At 46.1% G+C, this 23,989-nt stretch overlaps 2 protein-coding genes across 2 annotated transcripts in view; both read right to left on the bottom strand.

Moving 5' to 3' along the window:
- Nucleotides 1-23,989, bottom strand: part of LOC143766432 (uncharacterized) — an 805,019-nt gene that overhangs the window by 635,876 nt on the left and 145,154 nt on the right. The window lies entirely within an intron of this gene.
- On the bottom strand, nucleotides 10,647-19,567 carry LOC143767075 (uncharacterized). Its single transcript, XM_077255098.1, has 3 exons — nucleotides 19,417-19,567; nucleotides 17,514-17,618; nucleotides 10,647-11,948 (listed from the first exon to the last, which is right to left on the bottom strand). Exons 1-3 carry the CDS (start codon nucleotides 19,565-19,567, stop codon nucleotides 11,011-11,013), a joined length of 1,194 nt encoding a protein of 397 aa, XP_077111213.1. The 3' UTR covers nucleotides 10,647-11,010.

Genomic DNA, 23,989 nt, shown 5'->3' with positions numbered 1-23,989 from the left:
AAAATTGCACCAATTTCCGATACCCGTAGCGTCTCCACTTTTTGTGATCTGGGGTCGGGTGAGGGCTTATTTTTGCGTGCCGAGCTGACGTTTTTAGTCATACCATTTTGGTGCAGATACGTTCTTTTGATCGCCCGTTATTGCATTTTAATGCAATGTTGCGACGACAAAAAAACATAATTTCGGCGTTTCAATTTTTTTTTCTCGCTACGCCGTTTAGCAATCAGGTTAATCCTTTTTTTTAATTGATAGAGCGGGCGATTCTGAACGCGGCAATACCAAATATGTATATATTTTATTTTGATTGTTTTATTTTGAACTAGCGTTTTCCAGCCAGCTAACGCTCGGCATGCTCATTGCTATCTAATTAACGCTGCTAGTGATTAAACTTAAGTAAATAATGACAACATTCAATAGTGCTTACGCAGGTGGTAAATTAACTTAAAATGAAGTTAATAACAATAATAATAATTAAAAATCAGAATAATGCTAACACATTTTATTCACAGTGTAAAATCAAAAGCAAACTGAATTCGTGTGGTAATGTGTGGGGACAGAGCCTTGTGTGGTAATGTGTGGGGACGGAGCCTCGTGTGGTAATGTGGAGGGACAGAGCCTCGTGTGGTAATGTGGAGGGACGGAGCCTCGGATGGTAATGTGTGGGGACAGAGCCTCGTGTGGTAATATGGAGGGACAGAGCCTCGTATGGTAATGTGTGGGGACGGAGCCTCCTGTGGTAATGTGGAGGGACGGAGCCTCATATGGTAATGTGTGGGGACGGAGCCTCGTGTGGTAATTTGTGAGGACAGAGCCTCGTGTGGTAATGTGTGAGCACGGAGCCTAGTGTGGTAATGTGTGGGGACAGAGCCTCGTGTGGTAATGTGGAGGGACGGAGCCTCGTATGGTAATGTGTGGGGACAGAGCCTCATGTGGTAATGTGTGAGGACAGAGCCTCATGTGGTAATGTGTGGGGACGGAGCCTCGTGTGGTAATGTGTGAGGACGGAGCCTCGTATGGTAATGTGTGGGGACCGAGCCTCGTGTGGTGATGTGTGAGGACGGAGCCTCATGTGGTAATGTGGGGGGCCGGAGCCTCGAGTGGTAATGTGTGGGGACGGAGCCTCGTGTGGTAATTTGTGGGGACGGAGCTTCTTGTGGTAATGTGGGGGGGTGGTATTATGTGTGGTAATGTGGTGGGGGGCGGGATTATGTGTGGTATTGTGGTGGGGGGCGGGATTGTGTATGGTAATGTGGTGGGGGGCAGGATTGTGTGTGGTAATGTGGTGGGGGGCGGGATTGTGTGTGGTAATGTGGTGGGGGGCGGGATTATGTGGTAATGTGGTGGGGGGCGGGATTATGTGTGGTAATGCGGTGGGGAGCGGGATTATGTGTGGTAATGTGGTGGGGGGGCGGGATTATGTGTGGTAATGTGATGGGGGGCGGGATTATGTGGTGATGTGGTGGGGGCGGGATTATGTGTGGTAATGTGGTGGGGGGGAGTGATTATGTGTGGTAATGTGGTGGGGGGCGTGATTATGTGTGGTAATGTGGTGGGGGCATGATTATGTGTGTTAATGTGGTGGGGGGCGGGATTATGTGTGGTAATGTGGTGGGAGAGCGGGATTGTGTGTGGTAATGTGGTGGGGGCGGGATTGTGTGTGGTAATGTGGTGGGGGCGGGATTGTGTGTAATAATGGGGTGGGGGGCGGGATTATGTGTGGTGATGTGTGGGGGCGGAGCTACTGTGCAGGGGGCGGGATTAGCGAGTAATCACGATGCCTCTTATATATATACTAGATTGTGGCCCGATTCTAACGCATCGGGTATTCTAGAATATGCATGTCCCCGTAGTATATGGACAATGATGATTCCAGAATTCGCGGCAGACTGTGCCCGTCGCTGATTGGTCGAGGCAACCTTTATGACATCATCGTCGCCATGGCAACCATTATGACATCTACGTCGATACTGTGCCCGTCGCTGATTGGTCGAGGCCGCCAGGCCTCGACCAATCAGAGACGCGGGATTTCCAGGACAGACAGACAGACAGAAAGACAGACAGACGGAAAAACCCTTAGACAATTATATATATAGATAGATGGGGCGAAAGGGGGGTGATTTAAACTTTTATAGTTTTTTTTTTTTTAACTTTTGCCATGCTTCAATAGCCTAGAAGCTGGCATAGCCTGATCGGCTCTGCTACATAGCAGCGATCATCAGATCGCTCCTATGTAGCTCAATTACAGGCTTGCTATGAGCGCCGACCACAGGGTGGTGCTCACAGCAAGCCGGCATCAGTAACCATAGAGGTCTCAAGGAGACCTCTGGTTACTATGCCGACGCATCACTGACCCTCGATAATGTGACGGGGGTCTAAGATGAGCGCATTTCCGGCCGCGCGGCCGGAAGCGGGAGTTAAATGCCGCTGTCAGCGTTTGACAGCGGCATTTAACCCATTATCTACCAATGTCCTTTTTTTGGGATGCCTAATCTTTAGCTTCTAGCAACTAAGATTTTATAATTTTTATAATTAGGTCCAATTTTTTGTGTTGTGTTTGTAAAATGAATGTTTTCCAAATAGGAAGTCATGTCATTGTCATTTTTAATTGAATATTGGGACGTCCTTTTCTGAAAAATCCGTACTTGTAAAAATTTTAATTTGGCAAGTAATGAGTTAACTAGTTAATAGCGGCGGGTGTATCACGATTCCACTCGCCGCTATTGCGCGCACATCAGGGCCGGACTGGCCATCGGGCACTTCTGGCAAATGCCAGAAGGGCCGGTGCCAGTAGTGGGCCGCTCGATCCGCCTCCCCCTGCCCCCGCCGTCGCATTCAACTATACCGGCGTATAGACGCCGGTACAGTTGAATTCAATGATGGAGGAGAGCGTCTACAGACGCTCCTCTCCCATCATTCCCCGCTCTGCCTCTGACACTGCGGGTGCGCGATGACGTCATATCATCGCGCACCTGCTGTGTCCCGGGCAGACTGCACGCTGCTGAGACAGAGACAGGAGCAGGAAGGCGGAAGCAACGCTGGCAAGAGGAGAGGTGAGGAGAGTTGTTTTTTTTTCTGGACTGTGGGGCCATTCTCGGAGGAGGTGAGGGGAGGGGGTGGAGGAAGAGAAGAGATGTGGGCTGTGCTCTGTGCTGTATACTACTGTGCTATATATAGTACTCTGTGGCTGTGTTCTGTGCTGTATACTACTGTGCTATATATAGTACTCTGTGGCTGTGCTCTGTGCTGTATACTACTGTGGGCTGTATATAGTACTCTGTGGCTGTGCTCTGTGCTGTATACCACTGTGGGCTATATATAGTACTCTGGCTGTGCTCTGTGCTGTATACTACTGTGGGCTGTATATAGTTCTCTGTGGGCTGTGCTCTGTGCTGTATACTACTGTGGGCTGTATATAGTTCTCTGTGGGCTGTGCTCTGTGCTGTATACCACTGTGGGCTGTATATAGTTCTCTGTGGGCTGTGCTCTGTGCTGTATACTACTGTGCTATATATAGTACTCTGGCTGTGCTCTGTGCTGTATACTACTGTGGGCTGTATATAGTTCTCTGTGGGCTGTGCTCTGTGCTGTATACTACTGTGGGCTGTATATAGTTCTCTGTGGGCTGTGCTCTGTGCTGTATACCACTGTGGGCTGTATATAGTTCTCTGTGGGCTGTGCTCTGTGCTGTATACTACTGTGGGCTGTATATAGTTCTCTGGGCTGTGCTCTGTGCTGTATACTACTGTGGGCTGTATATAGTTCTCTGTGGGCTGTGCTCTGTGCTGTATACTACTGTGGGCTGTATATAGTTCTCTGTGGGCTGTGCTCTGTGCTGTATACTACTGTGCTATATATAGTACTCTGGCTGTGCTCTGTGCTGTATACTACTGTGGGCTGTGCTCTGTGCTGTATACTACTGTGGGCTGTATATAGTTCTCTGTGGGCTGTGCTCTGTGCTGTATACTACTGTGGGCTGTATATAGTTCTCTGTGGGCTGTGCTCTGTGCTGTATACCACTGTGGGCTGTATATAGTTCTCTGTGGGCTGTGCTCTGTGCTGTATACTACTGTGGGCTGTATATAGTTCTCTGTGGGCTGTGCTCTGTGCTGTATACTACTGTGGGCTGTATATAGTTCTCTGTGGGCTGTGCTCTGTGCTGTATACCACTGTGGGCTGTATATAGTTCTCTGTGGGCTGTGCTCTGTGCTGTATACCACTGTGGGCTGTATATAGTTCTCTGTGGGCTGTGCTCTGTGCTGTATACCACTGTGGGCTGTATATAGTTCTCTGTGGGCTGTGCTCTGTGCTGTATACCACTGTGGGCTGTATATAGTTCTCTGTGGGCTGTGCTCTGTGCTGTATACCACTGTGGGCTGTATATAGTTCTCTGTGGGCTGTGCTCTGTGCTGTATACCACTGTGGGCTGTATATAGTTCTCTGTGGGCTGTGCTCTGTGCTGTATACCACTGTGGGCTGTATATAGTTCTCTGTGGCCTGTGCTCTGTGCTGTATACTACTGTGGGCTGTATATAGTTCTCTGGGCTGTGCTCTGTGCTGTATACTACTGTGCTCTGTATATAGTTCTCTGGGCTGTGCTCTGTGCTGTATACCACTGTGGGCTGTATATAGTTCTCTGTGGGCTGTGTTCTGTGCTGTATACTACTGTGTGCTATGTGCTATATATAGTACACTGTGGGCTGTGCTGTATGTAGTACTCTCTGGGCTGTGCTGTATATAGTACTCTGTGGGCTGTGCTATATATAGTACTCTGTGGGCTGTGCTGTATATAGTACTCTGTGGGCTGTGCTGTATATATTGCTCTGTGGGCTGTGCTGTATATAGTACTCTGTGGGCTGTGCTGTATATAGTACTCTGTGGGCTGTGCTGTATATAGTACTCTGTGGGCTGTGCTGTATATAGTACTCTGTGGGCTGTGCTGTATGTAGTACACTGTGGGCTGTGCTGTATGTAGTACTCTGGGCTGTGCTTTATATAGTACTCTGGGCTGTGCTGTATATAGTACTCTGGGCTGTGCTGTATATACTTCTCTGTGGGCTGTGCTGTATATACTTCTCTGTGGGCTGTGCTGTATATACTTCTCTGTGGGGTGTGCTGTATATAGTTCTCTGTGGGCTGTGCTGTATATAGTTCTCTGTGGGCTGTGCTGTATATAGTTCTCTGTGGGCTGTGCTGTATATATTACTCTGTGGGCTGTGCTGTATATATTACTCTGTGGGCTGTGCTGTATATATTACTTTGTGGGCTGTGCTGTATATATTACTTTGTGGGCTGTGCTGTATATATTACTTTGTGGGCTGTGCTGTATATATTACTCTGTGGGCTGTGCTGTATACTTCTACGTGGGCTGTGCTGTATACTACTGTGTGGTCTGTGCTGTATACTACTGTGTGGTCTGTGCTGAATACTGCTCTGTGGGCTGTGTTATCTACTACACGGGCTGTGCTATAGTATGCAGGCTGTGCTGTATACTATGCGGTTTGTGCTATATAATATGCGGGCTTTGCTATATACTATGGGGAGTATATTATATTCTATACTATGGGGGGCTGCATTATATTCTATGGGGGGCTACATTATATATTATGGGGAGGTGGGCTGTATTATATTCTATGGGGGTTACATACTCTGGGGTGGCTGCATTATACTCTGGGGTGGCTGCATTATACTCTGTGGTTGGTGTATTATACTCTGGGGTGGCTGCATTATACTATATGTGGGCTGCATGATACTGTATCGAGGACTATGGGGAATACGTTATACTATATGAAGAACTATGGGGTGCATTATACTATGGGAAGTGAATTGTACTACATGGATGACTGTGGCGGTGCATTATACTATATGGAGCACTATGAGGAGTGTATTATGCTATATGGAGGACTATGAGGAGTGTATTATACTATGTTGAGGACTGAGCAGTGTATTTTAATATATGGAGGACTATAGGGAGTGTATTATACTATATGGAGGACTATGGAGCACATTATAATATATGGAGGACTATGGGGTGTATTTTACTAAACAAGTAAAATGCTGCATATTCAGATTGTTTTTGCTGGAACAAAAAGCCTTGTTGTCAGCAGCACATTGCCAGTGTAAACTGTAGATGTGCTGCTGAAAACATGATACTGTATGGTGATCTGTTAGTGATCTATTAGTGATCGTTCTGTCCCATCATTATTCCTCAGCTGGTGGAAAGAGGCCGGGAAACAAGCGTTGAACAACTTCCGTATTGTCGATCAAACTCATTTAGCGGCCTGAACTCAGCGCACGTAAATACAACAGAAAGGCTTCTGTGTGATGTGGAATATGTTAGCTTTTGGGGCCCCATTTTAAACTTTGCCTAGGGCCCCACTTTGCCTAAAACCGGCCCTGCCTACAAGTGTACAAAGATATTATACAGTCACCATGTGACAAGTGGGCCTGTGTAACTTCAAATGCCAGGGCTGAATTTTAGTCCCAGTCCGGCCCTGGCGCACATGTTAGCTGTTCAAAACAGCTGACATGTCGCAGCTTTGATATAGGCTTACCGCCGGAGCCCACATCAAAGCAGGGGATCTGACCTCGGACGTACTATCCCGTCCGAGGTCAGAAAGGGGTTAAGAATTTGAACTGGATTCCCTGAGGGAATGGGAGCCTGTGAAGAGATTTGTAGAGGGGGAAGCGGAGGAGTAGTGAGGATAGATTAATTAGTCGGGAAGTAGAGTTAAGGATGGACTAGAGATGTGCAAGGGTGTTAGCAGGGAGGCCACAGAAAAGGATGTTGCAGTAGTAGATTGATGGCTGAGGAAAGAACAGATTCTGGAGATATTTTTGAGCTGGAGGCAACAGGAGTTGGAAAGAGCTTGGATGTGCGGTTTGAAGGACAGGGCAGAGTCAAGGGTTTCTCCAAGGCAGTGGACGTCCGGTACCGGGGATAGCGTGATGTCGTTAATTGTGATAGATAGGTCAGGTAAGGAAGATCTATGAGATGGAGAAAAGATGATGAGTTCAAATTTTTCCACATTGAGTTTGAGGAAGTGAGAGGAGGAGGATATGGCTGATAGACACCCCGGGATTCTGGACAGCAGAGAGGTGACGTCAGGGCCAGAAAGGTAGATCTGAGTGACATCAGCATAAAGGTGGTACTGGAATCCATGAGACTTTGAGTTGTCCCAGGCCAAGTGTATAGATTGAGAAGAGTAGGGGTCCTAGAACAGAGCCTTGGGGGACTCCAACAGAGAGAGGGTGGGATGAGAAGGTAGTGTGGGAGTGGGAGATGCTGCATGTGCGGTTGTTAAGGTATGAGGAGATCCAGGTTAGGGCGAGGTCTTTGATGCCAAAGGAGAGGATGTGTAGTAGGAGGCAGTGGTCAACTGTGTCGAAAGCAGAGGACAGGTCTTGAAGGAGTAGAGTATTGTCCGTTCTTCATCTGGTCACCCCACTGCCTCTTTCTGCCTGTTTCAGTGTGGTCGATCTATCACCCTCAGCGCTTCTGGCCTCGATCTGCATGCCATCTTGGGTCCAGGGCCGGATTTAAGAGGTGGGTGACCCGGGGCCCATTTTTATTGGTGTTGCAATATATAATGTAAAAACACAGAACGCAAGTTTATTTACAAAAATCATTTACTCAGAGTAATTCAGGTAAAATCATTCATTTTTTACATTCCAGGCACTTTCCTTGATTTTCGTGCTGAAAAATCACTAATGATGTCACTAAAGTCCAATTCACGTAGTATATCTGACTCGATGCTTATGATAGCCAAATTTACAAGTCATTCCTGCTGCATGGATGTCCTTAATCGGTTTTCAACTAATTTGAGTTTTGAGAAGGAACGCTCACCACTGCAGTTTGTTACCATCAAAATTAAATATATCCTTAGAGCTATCTCAATATTTGGGAAAGTGTCCTGCACACCCTGTTCCATGATAAGCTTGTACATGAAAAGTTCAGTGCTGATATCTTTTGGCTCCTCGTCTGTGAATAAATTGGCAAATGTTACAAACTGAAACAGCTCATCGATAAATGTAATGTCCAAGTCATCTGAATAAGACCTGACGAGTTGCTCTGCTGTGGCCTTAACCCCTTCACGACATGCGCCGTACTAGTACAGCCCACATCAAAGTCGCAACATGTCAGCTGTTTTGTACAGCTGACATGTGTGCGCAATAGCGGTGGGTGAAATCACGATTCACCCGCCGCTATTGACCTGTTAAACGCCGCTCTCAAACGCTGACAGCGGCATTTAACTACCGCTTCCGGACGCGCGGCCGGAAATGAGCTCATTGATCGGGGGTCGGCGATGTGTCAGGACAGTAACCATAGAGGTCCTTACTGATGCCGGCCTGCTGTGAGCGCCACCCTGTGGTCGGCACTCATAGCAAGCCTGCATTTCAGCTACATAGCAGCGATCTGATGATCGCAGCTATGTAGCAGAGCCGATCCAGTGGTGCCAGCTTCTAGCCTCCCATGGAGGCTATTGAAGCATGGCACAAGTAAAAAAAAGTTTTTAAAATTATGAAAAAAATAAAAAAATATAAAAGTTTAAATCACCCCCTTTCTCCCCATCCTAAATAAAACAATTTAAAAAAAAATCAAACCTACACATATTTGGTATCGCTGAGTTCAGAATCGCCCGATCTATCAATAAAAAAAAGGTATTAACCTGATCGCTAAACAGCGTAGCGAGAAAAAAATTTGAAAAGCCAGAATTACGTTTTTTTGGTCGCCGCGACATTGCATTAAAATGTAATAATGGGCGATCAAATGAACGTATCTGCACAAAATTGGTATAATTAAAAACGGCAGCTTGGCACGCAAAAAATAAGCCCTCACCCGACCCCAGATCACGAAAAATGGAGACGCTGCAGGTATCGGGAAATGGCGCTTTTTTTTTTTTTAGCAAAGTTTTGAATTTTTTTTCACCACTTAGATAAAAAATAACCTTTTGTTTGTGTCTATAAATGCAATGACCTGGAGAATCATAATATCAGGTCAGTTTTAGCATTTAATGAAGCTAGAAAAAAAGCCAAACAAAAAACAAGTGTGGGATTGCACTTTTTTTTGCAATTTACCACACTTGGAATTTTTTTCCTGTTTTCTAGTACAAGATATGGTAAAACCAATGGTGTCGCTGAAAAGTACAACTTGTCCCGCAAAAAAACAAGCCCTCACATGGCCATATTGATGGAAAAATAAAAAAGTTATGGCTCTGGGAAGGAGGGGAGCGAAAAACGAGAACGCAAAAACGGAAAAAGGCAAGGTCGTGAAGGGGTTAAGGATAACACTATATTTTTTCACCCCCTAAAAAAAAAAAAGTGGTCAACTGTCCCTGCTATATATTTAGCAACGGACTGCAAAGCACTAAGCGCCTGTATTCAGCCAATCCCCTGCTCATGCAACTGTCCCTCACTAGGCTATAAATGCAGAATGTATCTGATACAAACAACAAAGCACAAGATTAGCCCCTTCAACGATTGTTAATATGATGGTTAAGCTTCAGCACCAGTATCAACACTACAGGACTCTGATTCGTTATACTGTGCACACACAGGCCTGTACAACCACTCTCTTACTCCAATAAGAACTGTCCCTGAACTATGCACTGGCATCAGTGTGCTGAGTGTGGCGACACCTGTTCTTTTAGAACCCCTGATTATATAATACTAGATTGTGGCCCGATTCTAACGCATCGGGTATTCTAGAATATGCATGTCCCCGTAGTATATGGACAATGATGATTCCAGAATTCGCGGCAGACTGTGCCCGTCGCTGATTGGTCGAGGCAACCTTTATGACATCATCGTTGCCATGGCAACCATTATGACATCTACGTCGATACTGTGCCCGTCGCTGATTGGTCGAGGCCTGGCGGTCTCGACAAATCAGAGACACGGGATTTCCAGGACAGACAGAAAAACCCTTAGACAATTATATATATAGATGGCCAGCCGATCACCAATAACAGTAATGCCACTGCTGAGATGGCTACAGCATTACAGTGACTGGCAGGCAATCACATGCATGCTTATTGGCTGTGTACCGGACACCAAACATGCGGAGTGGGGAATTTGACCTTCAGATCCGAGCAACGGCTAATGCTCATTAAGTATTTCCAAGCACCCAGATACTCAAGTGACATCCGAGTATCACTGAGTACGTTCGCACATCCCTAGTAATTATCCATTCTCAATTAATTATACGACTGTTATATTTTTATGCAATCTGTCAATAACATATGTAGTGTCTCCCAGTCCAAGTTATTTTTGATGGTCAACAAAATACAGTTTTCTAGTAATTTATTTTTCACACTCTACTGTAGGTATGATTATGGTTTCTCTCTGTGTGGGATTTTTGTTGTTTAAAGGTGATGTCCACTACTTGGACCAACCCTTCTCATTGGAAAGGGAAAGATTGATCCAGCTTCTACTCTACAAATCCATGACATGTTTAAAATGATGAATTCTTTATTTTTTTTAAAGTTAAAATATAGTCATCAAAAAAGGTTTTTTTTTTTAATTTCTTGGTTGAAACCTGTAGGAAAATGGATTTAAAGATCATAGGGAAAAGACTAATAAAATACCAAATGTGTTTCGAAAGCAAGTGCATTCTTAAACTTGGTTCACTGTCTCCACTTTTGGACATATCAAACAATAAGAGTAAGTCAGAGAGCAGCGGTGGCCCTAGCTTCCTGTTGATGTTCAATACATCCAAAGGCAGGAACAGTGAAGCCAACGCTGATTTTGTAACAACCTCACATGAGCCCCGGGAACGTGAGTGCAAAGACCACTGGAACGAAACTGGCACGGAAAGTGAGCGAATATGAATATTTTTATTTGAAATAGGCCAAGCATGAGGAGTGACAAGGGGTTGTCCTAGTAATGGACAACCCCCTTAAGAAATACATTTTTATGTTAAAACATTTACAACATTCGGAACATGAAAGGCTCCACCCCCTTTGTGACTTTTCTGGTGATAAAGAGTTATTTTAGTGTAAAACATTTCCTACATTATGAACATGAAAAAAGCTTCTCCTCTGTGTGAATTTTTTGGTGACTAAGAAGATATGATTTTCTTACAAAACATTTCTCACATTCCGAACATGAAAAAGGCTTCTCCCCTGTGTGAGTTTTCTGGTGCCTAGCCAAAGATGATTTCTCATTAAAACATTTCCCACATTCTGAACAGGAAAAAGGCTTCTCCCCTGTGTGAGTTCTATGGTGATTAACCAAAGTTGTTTTCGCGCTAAAACATTTCCCACATTCTGAACATGAAAAAGGTTTCACCCCTGTGTGGGTTCTTTGGTGAGTAACAAGATTTGATTTCTGTTGAAAACATTTCCCACATTCTGAACAGGAAAAAGGCTTCTCCCCTGTGTGAGTTCTATGGTGCGCAACCAAAGCTGATTTCTCGTTAAAACCTTTCCCACATTCTGAACATGAAAAAGGTTTCTCCCCTGTGTGGGTTCTTTGGTGTATAACAAGTGCGGATTTCAGTTTAAAACCTTTCCCACATTCTGAACATAAAAAAGATTTCTCCCCTGTGTTGGTTCTCTGGTGTATAACAAGATGTGATTTGTGTTTAAAACATTTTCCACACTTGGAACAAGAAAATCTTTTCTCCACTGTGTGAATTTTTGGATGTTTAAGAAAAGACTTTTCGATGAGAAAACTGTTTCCATATTCTGAACATGAAAATGGCTTCTTTGATTTAGGAGTATTTCCGTTTTTAATGCTTATTTTGTGACTCAGATTATCCTTAGTTGTCACTAATGAATCAGAAGACACGACCTGTTTTAAAGGATCAGATGAGATAACTTTGCTGCAAAGGGATGATGGTATATCTGGAGTAATGGCATTAACGTCAACTGTATCCACTGGGATCTCCAAATCATCTGATTTAAAAATTGAAGATGTTAGCTGTTCCTTTGATCTCTGGGTACAGTCATCTGCCAAGATATAAACCAATTATTATTTTTGAATAAAATATCCTTGAATGTCATTTAACATTTCTACTTAAACTGTCTGCAAAAATTGCAAGTTATGTAAAAATATTGAATTCTTCACCAAGACAATGACAGTTCACAGTCTAAGGGCTCATACTCACTTGCGAGACATACGTCCGTGTTTCGCAGGTTAAAACCCTCCTCTGGCGTCAGCACTCTGGAGCGGAGCGTGCAGCTCCATGTGTTGCTATGCAGTCGCACACTCCGCTCTGGAGTGCCGGCGCCAGAGGAGGGTTTTAACCTGCGAGACACGGACGTATGTCTCGCAAGTGAGTATGAGCCCTAGGAGAGAATCTCATATGATGAACCAGTGGAGCGTGGTAATTAACTGTTTGTTCATTCTGCCTCCAAAATATGGAATAAAAAGCCCCAGAGAAACATTAGGTTGACGAACATAATACCAATAAAAACTTCTATTCATCTAACAAAAATCAAGTCCTCACTCAGGTCCATCATCTGCCAGTGGAAGAACAGGTTTCCACATTATTAGTGGCCCAAAAGGCTTTTTAAAAGCAAAATGGCTTCCATTAACCAATTCAGCAATAACCACTCTGCCAAAGTCAAATTTCCCCCTCGCTTCTGAGCCTTTCAGTGTGCCCAAACCACATGTATTTGGCATTACTATAGTGAGAAGAAACCCACTTAATTTATGGTGTGTGTGTCTCCTGGAGCACAATCAGGGCACTATGTGTTGGGTAATAAAATGGCATATTTGCAATTTTTTTCTCCCACATCGACTATGTGCTAATTTCCGGAAAGTGCCTGAAGAATCAAAAATAGTCACTACTCCAATAGATTAGTTCACTGAGAGTTACAATTTCCAAAATGGAGTCATTTTATGGGGATTTCTTCAGCTCTGCTTTTCTGAAATTTTTTCATATTAGGGCTTCTGAAGATAGTGTGTCACATCTCTTCTGGGATCTGCTTCTAGGACGTCACCAGGCATGTCCTTATTCATATGGCAGGGGGCGCTGGTAATGGAGTAGATTTTGGAACCTGAAGCTCTGGATGACATAGGCTCGATTCATCCACTAAGATAAGGGTGCTTGAGACAAGTAGTGCCATACAGTCTGGCAGTATGGGTGTATGTGCTGTCCAGCTGAAGTAATCTGTTCCCTGATTCAGCCAATTGGATAGCACCATATTCTACAAAAGCTCGAAGCATATTGAAGGAAGCTGCCAGATACAGCCTTGTTCTCCTTTGGTTCAGTCCTCTTTGCTCAGCTCACAGCTTGTGTATTTGTTTCGTGTTGTGATCCTGGCCTGTTTGCTGACTAATCTTACATCTTCTGATTTTGCATTTTCTCTGCCTAAAGGTACCGTCACACTCAGCGACGCTGCAGCGATATAGACAACGAGCCGATCGCTGGAGCGTCGCTGTTTAGGTCGCTGTAGAGACGTCAAACACAGCAGCTCCAGAATGATGCAGGAGTGATCCTGTGACGAAACGGTGACTCACTTATCGTTCTCACAGGTCGTTAGCTCCATGTAAAACATTGCTGGCATCGTTGCTTTTGCTGTCAAACACGACGATACACAACGACCAAATAAAGTTCTGGACTTCTAGCTCCGACCAGCGATATCACAGCGGGATCCAGATCGCTGCTGCGTGTCAAACACAACGAGATCGCTATCCAGGACGCTGCAACGTCACGGATCGTTGTCGTTCTCGTTGTAAAGTTGCTGAGTGTGAAGGTACCTTTACTGGTTCTGACCCAGCTACCTGACTACTGTTCTTCCCATTTCACACCACCGAACACTGTGACCCAAGCCTAGGGGTCTCTGTGTAAGTCCAGATCCATGTAGAGGTGTTAAATGGTGATGCCCAAGACAATCCCAGGAATCAGGAAAATGGAGTAGATGGCGCCAAGCCTGTTTGTGGTGGCCATCTTTTGAGCTGCCAAGTGGCCGCAAACACTGCTTCTAATATATCGTGTCTGCAAGCTATTCCAGTAACATCAGAAATGTTGCAGCCAAAGAGGGCCCCTAAGGCTGACACCTGTACTTTAAGAGTGTTTGGGAATAACCCCATATCCAACCCCTTTTGCAAGAACTCCAAAATCTGGTCTATTGGTGTTCATTGACCAGCTACTACACCCGAGTTTTGAAAAAATCTTTTCCAGATCCTGACAAATTTTTGTGCTGATTATTTTTCTGCTTTTCAGCAGAGTGTTAATCAGGCCCGGAGAGAAACCTCTATCTCTTAATAGTGACCACTCAAAATCCACGCCGTCAGATGAAGGCCAACCGCCCGAGGATGGTAGACTTGGCCCTGGGATAGGAGATCTGGAATGTCTGGTAAGACCCATGGGTCGGATATCGACATGGTCCTGAGGCATGAAAACCTCGTCCTTCTGGGCCAGAAGGGGGCAATTACTCTAACTCTGGCTTTGTCGTTCCTGATTTTCCTCACCACCAGAGGAAGTAGAGACAGAGGAGGAAAGGCGTAAGCTAGCCTGAGGTTCCAGTCTATGAGGCCGTCTACTGACAGAGGATTTTCTCTGGGGTTCAGAGAGCAGAATTGTGTCACTTTTCTGTTTTCGTTTGTGGCGAAAAGATCTACCTCTGGTTGACCCCACCTTTCCACAATGAGATGAAGATGGCATCGTTTAGTGACCATTCTCCCTGCCTCAAGGTGTTGCGGCTTAAGAAATCCGCTGTAGTATTTTCTACTCCTCTTATATGAAGAGCTGTCAACGAGAGAAAGTGTTGCTCTGCTAGCTGGAATAGACGATCTGCTATGTTCATCAGGAATTTGGAACGGGTTCCGCCTTAATGATTGATATATGCTACGGTGACCCGATTGTCGGAGAATATCCGCACGTGGTGGCCCTGTAGATAATCAAGGAGTTTTTTAACTGCTTGCTCCACCGCCATTAACTCCTTCAGGTTAGAGGACATTTCCGTCTGAAGCTGGTCCCAGAATTATAATTTCACCCATGTGAGCCCCCCAACCAGAAGGGCTAGCATCTGTGGTGATTATACGGGTTACGTTATATTCCCAGGGGAGCCCCGTGGACAGGTTATTTTGGTCTAGCCACCATTCGAGGGATACAATAGTGTTTTGGGACAAGGTCAGCTGGCTTTCTAGGTGACCCCCCAAAATCTTTTGTTGTAATAATACTTCGCCCTGAAATACCCTTGTATGATACTGGGCCCATCGGACCGCTGGAATGCAGGACGAGAGAAAGCCTAACAGAGACATCGCTTTCCTGTGACATGGTGGGGTTTTTGGATGCGTTTAGCACCTGAAGATGCAGGCAATCTATATTTTCGTGAGGTAAACGGCATTCCTGATCCTGGGAATCCAAGGTCAGGCCTAAAAATTGCTGTACTTTCATGGGCTGTAACTGGGACTTTATGACATTTAGTAACCATCCTAGATGCTCCAGGGCAGACATTACTTTTTGTAATTGTTCTAAACAGTGATCCGCTGTTTTACCCACGATAAGGAGATCGTCGAGGTAGGGGATTACCAGAATGTCAGACTCATGCAGGTGGGCCATGATCTCAGTCATGACCTTAGTAAATTCCCGGGGGGCGACCGATATACCAAGAGGGAGGGCCTTATACTGGAAATGTCTGACCACCCCATCTAACTGGACAGCTACCCTCAGGAATCGTTGGTGTCCTGCATAAATGGGGATATGGTAATAGGCGTCCTTTAAATCCAACACCACCATAAAGCAGTTTTTAAACAGTAGTTTTATTGCAGTATTATTAGTCTCCATTTTAAACGGTTGTATGGTCAGAAAATTATTAAGAGCCCTAAGGTTGATAATAGTTCTGAAGGAGCCGTCTGGTTTACGTATTAGGAATAGAGGAGAGTAGAATCCTCTACCCCATTCTCATTCCGGAACCTCTGATAGGACCTTCTTACTGAGCAGGTTGTGAATTTCCATTTCCAGGGCCATCTGTTCTGCTGGAGAGGACCTGAGCGGGGTAACCCTGAAGACATTATGAGGGATAGAAGTAAACTCTAGTCGTAGACCCGTAGCTATTATTCCCAGAATCCAATTGCTACTGGAAATTTTGGACCAGGCTGGGTAGAAGGCAGCTAATCTACCTCCCACCAGGGCGACTAGTCATTGGGGTGGCTTTTTGATCTCACGGGATGGCTCCTGACGTCACCCACCTCCAAACATGAATCCAGTACCTTTTTTCTTTTTATCGTCCCATCTGCCCTGGTCGGCCTTCTGTGAAAGAACCTTTTCCCCGTGAAGGCAAGCCTATAAGAAGTGGTCGGTAGACTGGGAAATTTCTTTTTCTCATCTCCGGCCTTCTCCAGCAGTTCGTCTAGAACTGGACCGAACAGGTATTCTCCTTCGCATGGAATAGAGCAAAGACGGGATCTGGCCTGAATGTCGCCGGGCCAACACTTCAGCCATAGGGCCCTACGTGTCGCATTTGATAACCCTGCAGCCCTAGCTGCTATCCTCGCAGAATCTGCGGACGCGTCAGCAAGAAAAGCAGCGGCATTCTGGATTGTTGGCAGGGATTTTAACATGGATCCCCTAGAGGCTCCATCTTCTAGCTTAGACCCTAGTTGGTCCAGCCAGACCATCATCGAACTGGCTGCGCAAGTCGCAGCTACTGCAGGTCTTAGAGCACCAGCCGACATCTCCCAAGTCCCTTTAAGAAATGAATCTGCCTTCTTATCAAGAGGATCTTTTAAAGAAGCCATGTCATTGAAGGGAATGGAGGATTTTTAGGGTATGTGTCCACGTTCAGGATTGCATCAGGATTTGGTCAGGATTTTTCATCAGTATTTGTAAGCCAAAACCAGGAGTGGAACAATTAGAGGAAAAGTATAATAGAAACATATGCTCCACTTTAGCATTTATCACCCACTCCTGGTTTTGGCTTACAAATACTGATGAAAAATCCTGACCAAATCCTGATGCAATCCTGAACGTGGACACATACCCTTAGAAGCCTTAGCCACGTGCTCACCAAGGGGTCGTCAAAGGACTATCTCCGTTTAAAGGCCGGTGGTAGGGAGCCCTTTTTTTCCAGGCTTTTTCCACTCTCTTTTGATAAGGTTCTGAACTTTATAATTAAGCGGAAATGATTTACGTTTTTTCGGGGCTAGACCACCGAACGTTAGGTCTTGCACCGAAAGTCCTGGTTTTTTGTCAGCCACCCCCATGGTGTATCTGACTGATTTAATCAGCCTGTCCATCTGGTCTAGTGGGAAGCAAAATTGATTAGCATCCTCCTCTGAAGAGGATGCAGAGGAGATGGAGGCTTCCGAACCATATTCTTTCCTAGGGGCAGTAGACGAGTCTGAATCTGAAACGCTAGGTTCCCTTCTCCTCTTGGAAGGCTCCCCTTGGGACAAGAATTTTACGGAATCATTTACTTCTCTCCTGATGATCTCTCTAAGGTTTGAAGTAAAATCGAGAGACTCTTCCGCCACCTATGGGAGCGGAAAGAAACCTATGTAATTAAAGCAATACTACCGCTATAAAATGCATATATACATTTGCCATTTCCTTTTCTCCCTACCGTCTGTTGCACACACGACTGACAATCTTTTAGCGTAGGTGTATGGCAAAGGGCAACCACATAGTGCACACTCCTTATTCTTTACTTTACCAGCGCATTTTTTCCCTTAAAGAGAAAAACATAGGAAAAGACTGCATAAGGGTACGTTCACGAAGGTCTCTTACGCAGGCAGCAGCGGTAGGTACCGGAATACTGGGGGAGCGAACCGGATCCTTCAGTCTAGATGAAGTCCTGCAACTGGGCTGATCACTGCGTCTGCGGGTCTTCTGCTGGGGTGCATGGGACCTCCCCGAGGCTCTGTCCTGCTCCTGCCCCGGATTGCCAGCAGGTGTGTGGCCAGGGGATCTGCCCGCCCACCCCATGTAGGTCACCACCAGACACCCTGTGGCCTCCGACCGCCCCCCCGCCATCGCTGCACATGCCGCAGCACAGCGGCGTCTGCAGCAGAAGCTGGAAGGCATCCGACTTCCTGTTTAGGCCCCGCCCCCTGCCGCATCACTTCCGGAGCTGGAAAGAGCACACAGGGATGCGCAAGGAAGCATGGGCATGGCGCCGCTGGCCGACCCCGCCGCACACCACCATGCCAAGCCCCCCAGGCAGGACGACCGATGGGACGCAGGAGCAGCAGAGGCACCGAGAGACTGAACAGACCCCGGGGGGAGGAAAATACTCACCTCCGTCGCCGGCACCTGGAGACGGACATCCTCCAGACTCCGCTCCCCTGCTCCGCTCACTGCCGTGGAGCACTACCCGGACCCACCGTGGCGCTTCCAGGGACCCGCACTGACTGATTCAGGTAGGGAGGGGGTCTCATACCTCGGACAGCCGGCCAGGGTATCTCAGATGAACATCGGATATCTGTAGGGCATCCTGTCCTCCAGGAACAGGAAACCAACTGATGCGTGGGAGAGGTGCCACCCTTATGTATCTGTAGGTTTCCTGTTCTGAAGGGCGGATCCCTTCTCTCCGTGGTGCTGTCATGGACGACCGATAAAAAGCGAGGCCATGGTGGAAGGGGAAATAGGCTTGGTGTTCAAGGTGTATGTGGGGTAGGTGGCAATGTTTGTGAAGGCACTAGTGAAGCAACGTCATGTCCTATGCAAAGATAACTGACAACTTATGTTACTGGACAGACTACACCACTACCTTTCAATGATGCACAGAAAGAGCATGTACTCGAGTGGAGGGCAAGTGCAGCTCCAACTGTCCAACCATTCAACTGACTATACGGAACCACAGATGGGCGAGTCTGAAGATATGTTCACATATTCTATGCCATGTTCATCAGAAGTGTACTCAAAAGCTTTGCAGAGTCAAGAGGAGGAAATCTGCACCAATGCCCAAATTTTTTTAAGCTTGGATCTGGGGCAGGACGAAGTTTGGTCTGAACAGCATCCTGACTCTCATCATCAGACGTTAACCCCGAGGGAGGTGATCCTGATGAGACTCAAATCTGAGGCTCACGTGGAGTGTACTCTGTTGTCAGGGCAAGAGGAGGAGAGTGACTCCAATGGCGAGGAATGCGATAACAGAGAATGATGATGAGGTGTTAGATCCCAGTTGGTGTGAACATAGAGGCACACTGCTGAGTAGGTCATCTGAGGAGGAAGATGATGAGGTTATGTTGCATCGTATGTGGCAGACACGTAGTGAGGCAGCCGCGACAAACGATGCATCTTCAGCCACAACTGTGCCTTTGACCAGCAGCGTCTGCTCAAGGGTTGCCTAGCCTGGACCTTTTTTGACAGTGCAAAGGATGAGCCAATTCATGTAATCTGCCAACATTGTAGTAGCAATAATTTAACTACTACATGTATGTGCCTTCACATGCACAATCAACATGCTTTACTGTGGGAATCCCAATGCACAAAAATGAGGACCAGCGGACATCAACCACCATCACCTGCCCCATCAATAGCAGCTGCTGCTTTTTCCTCCTCTGCTACCTTGCCAACTTTTGAAACGCAGGTCTTTGACCACAGAACCTTGGGTTCTTTACCCGCTCGAGTCACGCTGACTGAGAGGCTGCCTTCAGCTGTAACAGAAGCGGACATGCCTACTGTTTTTAACCGATCTCAGAGAACGATCACACCACAAGTTTCTCAATCCACAGTAACATCTCCGCCTGCACCTCTATCACGGTCCAGCAGTTTGTCCGGTTCACTGTACTTCACCCTCCCACAGCACTATAGCCAGCCTATGGTTCCGCAGTTGTGGTGACATAAAAGATTGTTTCCTCCTATGCATGACAAAGCTAAGAGGTTGAACTCCACCATCTCCAATTTGTTGGCCATGGAAATGCTGCCTTTCCGCCTGGTAGATACAGATGGTTTCTGAAAGATGATGGCCGCCGCAGTCCCCCAGTACCAATTACCCAGTAGCCATTATTTTTCTAAGAAAGCTGTACCTGCGCTACACCAGCATGTCGCAGACAACATCACCGGTTCCTTGATAAAATCTCTGTCTGCCAGGGTTCATTTCACCACAGAAACTTGGACGAGTAAGCATGGCCAAGGGCATTACATTTCGCTGACTGGGCACTGGGTGACTCTGGTGGCTGTGGGTACAGGCGCTGCTCCACAAGTCTTGGAATCCCCAAGTCTTGCAGGACAAACCTCTACATTTAACATTTCATTCACTGCTTCTGCCTCCTCTATCTCCTCTAGGGCCTCCACCTGCGCCCTCAACCTCTGCCTTCATGAGACACGCGTCCCAGCAGTGCAGAGCGAACCCCCACTACCTCCATACTGTGCAGCCAGGGCTCAATGCAATCAGACAGTCTTAAAATTGATATGGCTTGGAGATCGCAGTCATACAGCTGGAGAGTTGTGGACAACTCTCCAGGCGGAGTTTGATCAATGGCTATCTCCTCTGAACCTGGATCCAGGGAAGGCCATGTTTGATAACGGTGTGACTCTGGTGGCGGCACTACGGCGAGGCAAGCTCACACACGTGCCTTGCGTAGCTCACGTCCTCAACCTGGTGGTGCAGCGTTTTCTCAGCCACTATCCTAGCCTGGGTGAGAAAAGAAAGTATGTAATCTGATGCTCATTTCCGCCGTTCAGTCCCCTCTTGTCATCGACTTGCATTGATACAAAGGTCTTTGCCCATGCCAGGTAACAGGTTTATATCCGATGTGTCGACACGGTGGAATTCCACTCTGCACATGTTGCAGCGACTGTGGCAGCAGCAATGAGCCGTGGTGCAGTATGTCACGTCGTATAGCCTGGGCCAGAGCAGTACGGAAGTGGTGCATATCACATTTACAAAGTGGGCACAGATTAAGGACCTCTGCACCCTACTGCACAATTTTGAAGTGGCTACTAAGACGGTTAGCGCTGAGGATGCCATCATCACCATCATCAGCACCACTATTCCGGTCATCTATATATTGGAAAAGACTTTTAATAGCCTGCGGGAGGAGATGGTGGTCCCAGAAGAAGAGGAGGAAGCAGAGGAGGATACGGAATGGACAACATTGTCTCTAAGTTTAAAGACTGTCATCACATTGGTGGGAGCCAAGGGAGGGTGGCTTACTGTGATCGATGGGAGCTGGTGATAACAGACAAACTGTTATCAAAGGAGCATGACCCGAGGAACAAATGGAGGAGGAAGAAGTGATGGGCGAGCAACTGTCAGATGAAGAGGATAATCCTCTCCTCTCTGTTGTTCGTGGTTGGCGGGAGGGGATGGAGGAAGCGAGCCTTATTGTTACCCAGCCACCAACACAGCATGGGCTTGGACCTCATGGTAGAGACAGTCATATGAGTGCCTTCGTGCAGTACTATCTGCAACATGATCCCTGTACAGTTATGATTAAGAATAAAGCGGACTTCTGGGTTGCCACTTTATTAGATCCAAGTAATAAAACCAAATTTTGCCAGATGATTCCCGCCCTAGAAAGGGACCAACGAATGCTGGAGTATCAAAACACACTTTTCCACAACCTTAAGAGAGCTTTTCACCAAGACAGCAATGAAGCACACAGTTTGCATCGAAACTGTAGACATCCAGCCTCTGGCAGGTCAATTAGTCAATGCCAAAACATTTGCAGCAGCAGCGGAAGTGGAAGAAGCAATTTCTGTGAGTCTTTTCAGACTTTTTTCAGACCAACTCGTGCACCAGCACAACAGAGTCTAAGCCTTACACGTGGTGAACGAATCGAGAGGATGGTGCAGTAGTATCTAGAACTAAATATCAATACCATCAGGGAGGGTTTGGATCCTTTCACATTTTGGTCTTCTTAAATTGATGAGTGGCCTGAGCTCGCCTCACATGCCTTGGAGGTTTTACCGTGCCCGGCAGCCAGCATTCTCTCAGAACGTGATGGATAAACGCAGCCAGCTGTCCCCTGAAAGTGTAGACCATCTAACTTTCATCAAGATGAACAAGTCATGGATCTCCAAGGACTTTTGCACCCCAATTGTAGACTGTACAGACTAGGTGATATTGCATTTTTTAGTATGATGCATTAATGTCACGTAACTGCGCTCTGTGTCAGTCCCTTTTATACTAGTTCTACTGTGGAGAAATTGATGCCACTTTTGTTGTGTCTGCCAATAATTTTTGGAAATGTGAACATTCCTGGTTGGGTCTCCTTCATGCGTGTTGCCTGTAGCAGTAAGCCTCCGAATCCATCAGGCCTCCACTTCCTTGGACTCAACTACCCATGTTACTATCCTTAAATTTTTCTAACAATGGTAGTCTAGAAAACTGAAGCTTGAGGAGGACAATTTGCATGTTCCAATTGCCTTCTGGGAAAAGCAAAGAGTATCCCTCAGGCAAGAAGATCGTTGGGTACAGCCGGGACTAGCTGCTTGGAAAGCATCGCCAAACCAGGGATTTAAGCGTGAGGAATTTTTGCCTCTAGGACATTATTGCAAGAAAGCTTGGCTGATTGAGTAGATTACACACGAAGTAAAAAACACAGCAGATTACACAAGAAGGTTACAAACAGTAGATTACACAAGAAGGAAAACACATAGCAAGTCAGCAGGATCCAGGAGCAACATGGCAGATTTGAAAACCTACATGGTGAGCTGCAATATGTGCTATATGTTCACAGATCGACCAAAAGAAGAATCCAACTTCACTGCCAGAAGTATAGACTACTGGCCCTTTTAGAAGAAAAGGTGCGGTGTCTGGAAGAAAGAATTGCAACTTTGAAACTCAAGGAAAATGAAGACTTCCTAGACAGAACAGAAGCATCTATACTTGTCACAGAAGGTGGAGAAAGTGTCAGAGAACCTCCAAAAGCAGATGAGTGGAAGCATGTGACCAAAAGAAGAAAGACTATGGAGACATCACCAACCAAACAACTGAGAAACTGATACCAAGGCCTTGTGGAGGACGAAGAGGGCACACCTAAGGAGGAGGCACTATCAGCAAGCAAAAAAGAAAAGGACACACAACAACACCCTTAAGGACAACAAAAAGTACAGCCAAGACGCGAAGAAGAGTGGTAGTGGTGGAAGACTCACTACTGAGAGGCACAGAAGCAGCCATCTGCAGACCGGACATAACCGCAAAAGAAGTATGCTGCCTCCCAGGCGCAAAGATCAAAGATTTGACTGATAGGATACAAAACCTCATCAGTTCCAAAGACGTCACCTATTTCTTCTGATACATGTTGGCACCAATGACATGGCAAGGAAGGACCTACGAAAATCTGCAAGGACTTTGAAGAGTTGGGGAAGAAAGTAAAGGAACTGGATGCACAGGTAGTTTTTTCTTCTATCCTTCAAGTAGATGGGCATGGCTCCAGGAGATGGAACAGCATCCTTGATACGGACAACTGGCTAAGACGATGGTGCAGACAAGAAGGATTAGGATTCCTGCACCAAGGTGTGAATTACCTGTACGACGGAAAAAAAACAAAACACATTCGCCAGAAGACTAGCTACACTCATCAGGAGGGAGTTAAACTAGAAGAAGAGGGGACAGGAAGAAAAACAATAAACACGAATATGAAGCCAGAAAATATACTGATGAAGGATAGGAGGTGCAGGAAAGAAGACCCAAGACAACATACTCAGAAAGGAGGTAAGAAAATTTCTAAAACAATCTACAGGGAGGAGATTGGAACAAAACAAAATCCTCTAAACTGCATGCACGCAAATGCCAGAAGCTTGACAAACAAGATGGAAGAACTAGAAGCAGAAATATCTACAGGTAACTATGACATAGTGGGAATAACTGAGACATGGTTAGATGAAAGTTATGACTGGGCAGTTAACTTACGGGGTTACAGTCTGTTTAAAAAGGATTGTAAAAATCAGAGAGGAGGAGGGGTTTGTCTTTATGTAAAGTCTTGTCTAAAGTCCACTTTAAGGGAGGATATAAGCGAAGTGAATGAGGATGTCGAGTACATATGGGTCAAAATACATGGAGGGAAAAATAGTAACAAAATTCTCATTGGGGTCTGTTACAAACCCCCAAGTATAACAGAAATCATGGAATGTCTAGTATTAAGGCAG

This window comes from Ranitomeya variabilis, chromosome 4, assembly GCF_051348905.1.
Source record: "Ranitomeya variabilis isolate aRanVar5 chromosome 4, aRanVar5.hap1, whole genome shotgun sequence".
Taxonomy (NCBI): Eukaryota; Metazoa; Chordata; class Amphibia; order Anura; family Dendrobatidae; genus Ranitomeya; species Ranitomeya variabilis.
Note: the sequence above shows the minus strand (reverse complement) of the source record. Positions and strands in the feature narration are given on the sequence as shown.

Bases quoted from the DNA above. Each gene is read 5' to 3' on its own strand.
- LOC143767075 (XM_077255098.1), bottom strand. From the start codon at position 19,567: ATGTCCGCTTCTGTTACAGCTGAAGGCAGCCTCTCAGTCAGCGTGACT. The intron at 17,619-19,416 runs GTGATGGTGGTT...TTTCTCTTTAAG, and splicing joins AGCTGCTATTGATGGGGCAG to GGAAAAAATGCGCTGGTAAA. The intron at 11,949-17,513 runs GTAGGGAGAAAA...ATATCTTGGCAG, and splicing joins AGTCGTGTGTGCAACAGACG to ATGACTGTACCCAGAGATCA.